We start from the raw sequence: 11159 nt of genomic DNA on the forward strand, positions 1-11159 counted from the left end.
TCCATTTTGTTGCGGAGTGTGAGGAGCCGTTAGTTGTCTTCTAATTCCTTCCTGTTCACAAAACTCTTTAAACAAATTAGAATTAAACTCGCCACCGCGGTCTGATCGAAACATTTTGATCTTGTGAGAACTTTCTTTCTCTACCAGCGTCTTAAATTTCTTGAATATAGACAATGCTTCATCTTTGTTTTTAATCAAGTATACCCACATAAACCAGGAATAATCATCAACAAGAAAGAAAAAGTACCGGTTTCCACCTTCTATTTGTGGCGTTATCGAACCACAGAGATCACCATAGATAAGTTCTAATGGGTGATTAGCCTGCCAAAGTGATTCTTGTGGAAAGGGTTGTCTTGCCTGCTTAGCCATTACACACCCTTCACAAACTTGATTTGGGTGTTTAATTATTGGTATGCCATCAACCAGTTTCTTTCTTCCCATTGTTTCTAAAGCATGAAAGTTTACATGCCCCAATCTTGCATGCCACAACCAAGCCTCGTCATCCAAACTTGCATGTAAACAAACAGGCTTGGTATCTTTGAGGACAATTTTGTACAACCTATTGACTGACCGTTGCACCTTCATGATCAACCGCCCTAGTTCGTCATGTACAGTTAGGTGTTCACCCCGCATTCTCACATCATATCCCTCCTCGGTCAACTATCCCAAGCTTATAATATTGCTATGCAAAACAGGAATGAAATACACACCTGTGATGACACATTGTTCGCCAATCTTGCACTCAAATAGAATTGTTCCTTTACCTTTGATCTGAACTTTCGACCCATCTCCGAAACGTACCGATCCCGTTATCTTCTCATCCAAAACAGAAAACAATTCCTTCCTTCCCGTCATGTGGTTGCTTGCCCCATTATAGAGGTACCACGTGTCGCGGTCCTCACCAATCTGTCCTTTTTCTTGGTTTGGAACCACTTTGTCTTCATTTAATAACACCATAGTGGGCATTTCTTCTCCATATATGCTTAACATCAATGCACCCTCTTCTTCTTGTGCATCAGTTAAGTTTGCTTCTTCCCTTCTTTCTTTTGTTTCTTTGCAATCCGATGCATAGTGACCATATTGTTCACATTTAAATCATTTAATGTGTTTCTTATCTTTGTTTCTTGAGTTGTTTCTCTGTTCATTTTTCCCAGCATATCCGCCACGATTACCCCTGCCACGGTTACTACCTCGCCCTCTTGAACCACCTCGACCACCCCGGTCGCTTTTCCCTCGAGTACCAGAAAATTGAGTCCTCCCCGGACCCTTTGAACTCGAGTAGTTTTCTGCCTTCATGAACAGCAAACTACTATCACTACTTTGATTTCTTTGGCGAAGCCTCAACCTATCTTCATACGCCTTCAACCGACCAAAGGCCTCTTCGAATGGCATATCGTCCACATCCGTTTGTTCTATCGATGCCACCGACTGAATGTATTTTTCAGGAACCGAATCTAACAATTTTCTTACCAAAACCTCGTCCTCGAGAGTAGCCCCAAGGCTACTATATTTTGAGATCATCCCACTTAGTTTTCTAGCAAATTCATCAATCGACTCACCGTCCTTCATCTTCAAGGCTTCAAACTCACTCTTGAGTGTATGTAGGCGTGCTTTCTGCACACATTCAGCGCCTACGTACCTTGTTTTCAATGACTCCCAGATCTCATTCGCCGTCCTTTTCTTTGCCACCTGCAATAGGACGTCTTCTGGGATTGCTTGAAATATAAATGCACGTGCAGTCTTGTTCATCTTTTCATCAAGAACTGCATTAAGCGGTGGTTCAACAGAGTCCCACAACCCTTGTACATCCATAACAGCCTCCATCTTGACGGCCCAAGTGGTGTAGTTCGTGGATGTTAAGGTGGGTATTTGTAGTGAAACTGAACTGGAATCTTTAGAGTTACCAGAGGTTGTAGCAACAGACATGTCTTCTGTTCGGATGTATTTTGGCATAAGCTGGACTGATCAACCGAGCTCTGATACCAAATGTTGGTAATCAGAGAAGCATAAATTGAAAAAACAAAAGATAGAAAGAACAAAAGTGTGATAACAAACTTATGATGTTATTACTTGCAGAAAGGAAAAGCAAATTTGAAAGTACATCTAGACATTGAATCTACCATGCTATTTAAAATTAAGAAAACAAGTTACATAAGAAAGTGAAACATCTTCACATTTATTTATTTCTTGACCTTTCTTTTACCCAATCTTTTGACATCACCAGTTCTTTAACTGCTCAAGTCAGCATTAAGTCATAGTTTCCATGATGTAATAATTTCATGCATAATTTCCTTATCTATATTCTATGACGTTGTTAGACGATCACAACACTTCAAATAGAACCGCAAATTAGCATTTGCAACATCTATGAACTTCAATTCAGAACAATCTTCACAAGGCTCTTGATCGATTATAAACATATGATTTCGCTGCATATATGTATATCGCAAATGACCCTACACTAATCATGGCAAGAAGGTAGTAAAAATAATCAACCTGACCGCGATTCAAATTATCAGATATCCACCCATCTCCACCATTTTCACCTGTCGCTTTTCCAACAATCGTGATAAGAAAACCGCTCAAAAGGCTACCAATTCCCATGATACTGAGATAAAGTGCTAAACCTACACTCTTGAGATCACTTGGCATTTGGTCATAAAAGAATTCTTGCATTCCAACTACTGTAAACACCTCAGAAGCACCAGCCAAAAAATATTGAGGCAATAACCACCATATCTTCATTGGGATCACCGCACTTGGATCGTCCACTAATCCATACTCACAAGCCGCGTTAAGTCTTTTTGACTCAACTATAGCTGCAACAACCATTGAAACAATAGATATGAAGATCCCGGTTCCAATCCTTTGAAGCATTGTTATGCCAGAAGGTATGTTTGTAACAGTTCTGGTTACAGGAACTAAAATGGTGTCATAGATGGGAATTAGGATGACAACCGAGAGACTGAGGAATGATAGTAGTGAGGCAGCAGGAACCTGAAAGGTAGACCCGATTGACCGGTCCATTATAGCTCCTTGTTTGGTGAACAGTGTGGTAGTTTGAGATATTACAGCTGCATAAGCTAAACAACTGACCCATATTGGAACAAGTCTAAGAACCGCCTTCGCTTCTTCCACCTCCTCAATGCTGCAAACAGGTTCATCTCTGTTCGATTCATCGCGAGAAACCAAAGCTTTGTTAAGAAATCTGCCATTAACGCAATATCAACTAGATTAGGCCTCTAAACAACTGAATGAAGACTTTCTCATGTTCCATCTTTAACTTTTATCGTACATACATGAATAAATTTTTTTGTTTGTGTTCATTTGTTAAGAAAATAAATTTCATGTGTTTGTTTGTTTCATTTGTAAATATACTAAATGAACATAAGTGGACACATACGAACATCAATCAAAAGTAGATAGCACTATCTTTGTTGAAGTCTAAATATCATCACTACACATGATTCGACCATATACAACATTTTAGAAGTAGCAACAATAATCAAATTAAAGTCTAAAACCATCAAATAATTGAAAAATGAACCCAAATAAAAGCTTGAAAAACAAATGCAAATAAACGAAAATGTAAATGATGACCCACTTAGTATTATTAATAACAAATAAATAAATTTAAACAAACATAAATGAACGTAGTTCTTGAACATAAATGAATGAAATAACTGCTTATGTTTTAGTTAAATTAAAAGAAAAAAAATGTTCATGTTCGCTAAACATATTTGAACTTTCCCTTAGTTATGTAACATCCGGTTCCTTAGATCAACCAATATAGCCCGATTTGCCTACGAGAAGTTCATGGATTTGTTTTTGGCTAGGTAGAGACGTCCAAAGAGGTCATCCTTGGATTACCGTACCCCAAGCACACTTAATTAAGTGTGAGGTTTTTACGCTCGTCTACAACCTTTGCGCCTAAAATGCAATGGTAGTATACTAGTACTTGAGGCGAAATTTTTCCTTGTGATCCAATACCTCGGCTATATATGGATAAAACACAAACTGAACGAGGTATGATTCAACTAAGGTATCACGTGTTTGGTTCATTTACAAGAAATAAACAAGATATTAATTATTTTATAGTTTGTGATATTTAAAATTTACCTAAACTTACGAGGATCTTGAGGAGACAAGGTACCACAAGCTTGTTCTTGAGGAGATACAATTGAATAGCTAGTTCGCCAATTGCGTGCTGCTTTAACAAACACGTTACCGATTCGGATAAAAGCGCTTCTCTCCTGAGCTTTCTCTTGAAACCGATAACTCGTGGTTCCAATCAAGAATATGATCAATGCAAAACCCATAATGATACAAGGAACCCCAAATCCAAGACCCCAACTGAGGTTCTCTTGAATGTAACTAACAACAAAGATCCCAAGTGTAGACCCACCACATAAACCAAAATACCACCAGTTGAAGAACGAGCTTTTGGATTTAAGTTCTTCTTGATCATCTGCATCAAACTGGTCAGCACCAAAAGCCTGCACACAGGGCTTGTGTCCGCCTTGAGCAAATGCCATGAGATATAAAGATAAGAAAAAGATGATAACTTGAATCTTTGGAGAACATGATGAGCCATCAATGGTGTTTTCACAGTCAGATGGAATCATTGTTGAAAAAGTTAGCAATGCAAGTGCCTATTCATCATTCCAAATTAATTCGATTTAATATTGTGATCATTAAAATTTCAAAGTGAAGAGTGAAAGAATTACAATAAACAAAACAAAATTGTTAACTATATTTTTATTGATTAAATGAAAACAAAAAATGATAAAGCTATATTATTTCATTCTAATATTCAAGCTAGAGTTCAGACTATAGTTATAATATATTTTTTTAACAACCAACAAACATAAAATGCCTACCCAATAGCAAAAGGCCGCCGCTAACTGGCCCAACCCAGCCATACGGAGCCCTTAAACGCCTCCAAGTTATCTCCAGTTATGGGAAAACCAACCCATCCAAAGACCCACTAGAGGTAAAACCCGGACGCTCTTAGGATCGAACTGGAGATCACCAAGATCCAAGTCTTCCTTTATTGAGCCACCCATATTCCTCCCAAAGTGTTGCGAGTATGGAATGAACTTGGGTCTCTATTGAGAAACCCATGTTTCCTACCACTACACCACATTGGAAAGGATTATAGATATAATAATAATCGACTAATTTATAAACTTAAAGGTATATGACAAATCAAATAATAATAACAATAATGACAAAATAAAAAGAAAATTACCAAAATAAACATATTTGAAAAAAAAAAGGTTTACAAAATAGCATCGAAAAAATACCCAACCAATATAGTTAGGATAACTGGTCGCCTAAACTTATTCAGCTACGCAACTAAGCTCCTTGGGCATGAGATATTATTTTTTAAAAAATTGACAAGTAACCTAGTTAGGATATGAAGTGTATCGATTATAAAGCTAATATAAAGCTGAACACAATTGATAGGAAAGGGGTAATTTCATTACTCAATAGAATGGGGATGAGAAGGTTACAGAAGATTGGATGAGAGGAGAAAGATCTAACAAACTTTTATAACAATCAACATACCTCACCCATGACAAGGGCATCATGACTTATAAAGGAATTAAATAATTAATTAGATAACCCTGCACTCTTCTTTTATGTTAACTTGTAGTCCCTCAGCTTTGCAGGTTGTGTTTTCTTTCTTTCACCTCTTCTCAATTGCACTGGCCTTGTAACTTGTGGGCTGGGTTCTTGCGTCACCCTTCCGCTTTAAAATTCACCTTGTCCTCAAGGTGAAGGGTTGGAAAAGATTGTTGCATGGTGGTCTTATCTTCCCAAGTTGCTTCACTGGTGGTTAATCCTTCCCACTGGACTAAATATTTAGGAATGGATGAGGAGCCCATAATAATGGTGCGTTGGGCCAGTAGTCGGGCTGGTTGTAGCTTGAAGGTGGAGGAGGAATCCACCAAATGTAGGGGTGTAACCTGCTTGGTCGGTTTGCCCGTGCACTTTCGTAACATAGACACGTGAAAAACATTGTGAATCTTGGCCTCCGGGGGCAGATGGAGTTTGTAAACAACGTGTCCCACACGTTCCAAAACCTGACAAGGGCCGAAAAAACGGCGGCTGAGTTTGTAATGGCGTTGAAGGTGGACCGAATGTTGACGAAAGGGCTGCAATTTAATGAAAACCCAATCACCCACCGCAAACTGAAGGTCGCGGCGATTAGTGTCAGCATACGTTTTCATGCGAGATTGTGCCCGGAGCAGATTGTTTTTAAGGGTTCCCAAAACCTCATCTCGATCAAGTAACTGGGATTCCACCAATGAATTGAAAGTGGAACCTTTGATATAACGGGTCAAGTTAGGAGGTTTCCGGCCATAGACAACCTCAAAAGGGGTCATTTGAGCTGCTGTTTGAAATGATGTATTATACCAATATTCCGCCCAAGGTAAAAACTTGAACCAATCGGAGGGGCGGTCCATCACATAACACCTCAAGTACATTTCGACACATTTGTTAAGGACTTTGGTTTGACCGTCGAATTGTGGGTGGTACGCAGTACTAAAGGAAAACATGGTACCTTGCAAACGGTGTAAGTTCTTCCAAAAGTCAGCCATGAAACGAGGGTCACGATCCGTCACAATGTCTAACGGAACCCCATGTAATCTTACGAACTCTTGCACAAATTTGGTAGCAACCGATAAACTGGAAAAGGTGGATGGTAGACCCACAAAATGTGCATATTTGGATAATCGATCCACAATAACCAAGATAACTGTTTACCCATGCGATTATGGCAGCCCCGTGATGAGATCCATGGCGATGTGTTAAAAAATTAAGGAAGGAATCGGCAACGGTTGTAGCAGCCCAGCTGATAATAAGGAAGAAGATTTGACTTGTTGACAAGTCTGACAGTTAGCAACAAATTCTTTAACATCCCGGCGCATGTGTTTCCAAAAGAATGTGGAGGATAATCGATGAAAGGTGCGGGTAATTCCGGAGTGTCCGCCGGTGAGTGAAGCATAAAACTCAAGTAAAAGGTGCTGTTTAATTGTTGAAATATCCGGAATCACAAGACGGCCCCGAAATAATAACAAACCATTCTGGATTTGATAATCAGGAAAGAGCAACGTGTCGTTTTGTATATCAGAAATTACCTTTTGAAGTGTAATGTCGGTTTGAAGTGCGGTCCGGAGGGAATCAAGAAATGATGAATCGTGACTAGAAAAGGCCATCATATGCGAAGAAAAACCCCGAGACAAAGCATCAGCAGCTGCAATAAGTTTACCGGGCCGATAGAGAATGTCAAATTCATACCCCAACAACTTACCAAGCCATTTTTGTTGATCTGGGGTTTGTATAGTTTGATCCTGGAGGTTCTTTAAAGACTGCTGATCTGTAATAATTTGAAATTTGTTTCCCAACAACTACTGACGCCATTTAGCGATTGCTTGGGTAATAGCAAACATCTCTCGTTGGTAGGTCGAAGCTTGTTGCATCCGAGGGCTCAACTTGAGAGTATGGTAAGCGATTGGTTGTTTGTCTTGGGATAAAATTGCACCTATGCCCGTCCCCGAGGTATCCGTTTCAACCGTAAATGGTTTAGAGAAGTCTAGCAAGCGCAGAACCGGATTAGAACTCAGCATCATTTTAAGAGTGGAAAAGGCTTTATCTTGGGAAGCAGTCCAAGTAAAACTGTCCTTTTTTAATAAGTCAGACTACGGTGCTGCGATGGAGGCATAATGGTGTATGAATCGGCGATAATAACCGGACAGCCCCAAAAAACTACGCACATCCTTAACTGTGTTAGGGGTTGGCCAGTTCTTGATACACTCAATTTTATCGGGGTCCACTGCAATACCATGGGCTGATATGACATGACCCAGGTAGCCCACTGTTGTTTGACCAAAGAGACATTTGGCCATTTTAGCAACCAACTTGTTATCACTGAGAGTTTGGAGAACTAACCGGAGACGCGACAAGTGATCGGTCCAAGTAGAGCTATATATAAGTATGTTATCAAAAAACACAAGGACAAATTTCCTTAAAAATGGTCGAAAAATATCGTTCATCAAACGTTGAAAGGTTGAAGGAGCATTTGTGAGACCAAACGGCATCACGAGAAATTCATAATGCCCATCATGCGTTCGAAATGCAGTTTTGTCAATCGCCCCTTCTTGAAGACGAATTTGGTGGTAGCCTGACAATAAATTGAGTTTAGAGAAGTAAACAGCCCCATGTAATTCATCGAATAACTCATCAATCGTAGGGATCGGGAAGCGGTCCGGAACCGTAATAGCGTTTAAAGCCCTGTAATCCACACAAAAGCGCCAAGTCCCATCTTTCTTACGAACAAGCAGGACCGAAGAAGAAAATGGGCTACAACTCGGGCGAATAATACCCTGCTCCAACATGTCTTTAACTAATCTTTCCACTTCCTGTTTCTGAAAATGAGGATACCGATAAGGGCAAACTGCCACCAGGGCAGAATTAGGAAACAAAGTGATGCTATGGTCTTGAGGTCGGGCCGATGGTAGACCATTGGGAGGTTGAAAAACCTGTGAAAACTCAGTTAAAAGTTGCTGAATGTCATGTGGGTGTACTGAAGAGGAGTCAATATGAGGTGGTAAAATAGTTAATTGGAAGAATTGATCAATAGCATCACTGTGAGCCAGTCGTTTTAACCCATGAAATTGAATAGGATCAACCGTTAGGGTGGGGTCACCTTGCCAAACCACCCTAGTGTCTTTTAAATGGAATTCGAATATGGCGTTTGCATAATCAGTAATCACCGGACCCAATGTGGATAACCAAGAAACGCCCAGTACCATATCCTAACCTTGAAGAGGTAGAACAAAGAAATCAACGCATACCGGTGAGCCCTGAATAACCAATTCAACCTGTTTAGCCACTCCAGAACACAATAACCGTTCCCCACTACCGACCAAAACCGAGAAAGGAGCAATTGCAAGATTCAAAAACTTAGCAATGCGCGTTTGGACGAAGCAGTGAGTACTGCCCCCATCCAACAATACCTGGACCGACTGACCTTTCACCGACCCTATAAATCGAAGAGTGGAAGCCGAACAACCACCCACAAGTGCATCATAAGATATTGTAGAATGAGATTTTACCTCATCCATTTGCAAGGTATCGGCCAAAACCAAGTCAGAATGTTGTTCCGGCCCCGGATCGTCATCAAAGAAGAGCAGTTGAGGAGCCGAGCGACATTTATGGTCAGCGGTATACTTTTCATCGCAGACCCAGTGCCTTTTTCTGAGATAACTCGGCTGGAAATCCCATAGTGGTTGGTTGGGATCGTAGGTGTAGTTAGGAAATTTTGGACAAGCCCAGTAGTAAAATTGGATTGAAGTTTAGGTGTTGATAAAATGGGCTTACCCGAGCCCAAAGAAGGGCGGCCTATGTCACGTTCCATGTTAATACGGTTCTTGTGTAGTTAGGCCTTCTCCATAGCATCTTCCAATGTGGTCGGGTTATGAATCAGAACCGACTGTTTAATATCTAAACGGAGTCCCGAAATAAAACATGAAATCAGAAACTCCGGTGGAAGAGCCACCATGGTGCGATTCGAAATTTCTTCAAAACGCTGACGGTACTCTTCAACTGTTGACGTCTGATGTAATTTAGCCAATAATCCTTCCGGTTGTTCTATGTTTTTCGGACGAAAACGAAGAATCACAGCCGATGTAAACTCCGCTTACTATGAATCGGAGAGTGTTTATCCACCCAATCATACCAATCAGCGGCGGCGTCGTCGAAATAAAACGACGCGATAAACCGCCGTTCCTCCACTGGAATACGATAGAACTCGAAATATCGATTCGCTTGAGCCACCCAACGTTCCGGATGAGAACCAGAAAAGCGAGGCAAATTAATCGGTGCAAGTTTGTGCCGACCGAGAATAGAGGATTCATACGTACCGGAGCTCGACGAACCGGAGAAGTCACTGGATTTCCGTTTAGCTAATAACCCCACCTGAACACACAATTTGTTGACGGTATCCTCGAGGAGAGCCACATCAGCCACAGAGGCGAGTTGAGAAGAGAGATCTCGATGGCTGTCTTGTAGTGATTTGATATGATCATCTAACACCTTGAATCGAATACCATCAGCCATGGTGCCGATGGTCAATGAAAGCACCAATGAAGTGTATTGATAGGAAAGGGGTAATTTCATTACTCAATAGAACGGGGATGAGAAGGTTACAGAAGATTGGATGAGAGGAGAAAGATCTAACAAACTTTTATAACATACCTCCTCACCCATGACAAGGGCATCATGACTTATAAAGGAATTAGATAACCCTGCACTCTTCTTCTATGTTAACTTGTAGTCCCTCAGGTTGTGTTTTCTTTCTTTCTTTCACCTCTTCTCAATTGCACTGGCCTTGTAACTTGTGGGTTGGGTTCTTGCGTCTAAACTTATTCACTTGCCTCTACTGATAGAGCTACAACGGAGCCTGGCAGGCCCCGACAAGGCACCTTCCTACTTCCTAGCCTAGTCGCCAACAACATCATAAATATGCCAAGTCATTTTAAAAGGGAGACATGTTGGTGCCCAAGGAAAGGCTTATGTGAGCAAATCTCATCGAATATTAATTGGTTGGGATTTCAATGCCTTTTTGCAAATTTTTTGATCAAATGTGTCAATTTTGGTAATTCAATTTCGGTAAAATAAAATCTTCAAACAAAGATGAAAAGATGGCAAACCAGAATATAGAGGAAAGAAGCAATAATAATCGTCCAATATCGACCGAGAAAAGTATCCGCGACCAAAGCGCCGACAAGGGGAAGAAGCGACGCCGTTCCGGACCAGGTATTTACATTCTCGGCAGCCGTAGCCGTGGGCTGGCCCAAGGGTCCGGTCAAGTATATGATCAAGTTTGAATTCACTCCATAATATGCAAATCTCTCCGCCACTTCAACACCTGCATATATATAACATGTTAATAAGATTATGCTAAACTGAGTGTGTTTAATTAACGTTACCAATGATGAAATATGCGGATCGCCAGCAACCAGATTTGGATCGGAGGACTGGACGGCCTTTGTAGTCAACGGCGCCGTCGACGAAGTTGTTGAGCAGCGGAGATTGAACTCCGGCGGAGTGTGTGGTGGTGCCGTCGTCATCCATGTTAAAGTCAAGCT

General features: G+C 40.8%; 1 protein-coding gene across 1 annotated transcript; it reads right to left on the reverse strand.

Annotated features, from left to right (window-relative positions):
* Positions 1 to 2263: 2263 nt before the first annotated feature.
* On the reverse strand, positions 2264 to 11159 carry LOC143582193 (protein NRT1/ PTR FAMILY 5.10-like). Its single transcript, XM_077064816.1, has 4 exons — positions 11001 to 11159; positions 10722 to 10939; positions 4120 to 4652; positions 2264 to 3208 (listed from the first exon to the last, which is right to left on the reverse strand). Exons 1-4 carry the CDS (start codon positions 11143 to 11145, stop codon positions 2392 to 2394), a joined length of 1713 nt encoding a protein of 570 aa, XP_076920931.1. The 5' UTR covers positions 11146 to 11159; the 3' UTR covers positions 2264 to 2391.

This window comes from Bidens hawaiensis, unplaced genomic scaffold (assembly GCF_021521415.1).
Source record: "Bidens hawaiensis isolate Kalapana, Puna unplaced genomic scaffold, B.hawaiensis_p1.1 tig00031489_1, whole genome shotgun sequence".
NCBI classification, from domain to species: domain Eukaryota; kingdom Viridiplantae; phylum Streptophyta; class Magnoliopsida; order Asterales; family Asteraceae; genus Bidens; species Bidens hawaiensis.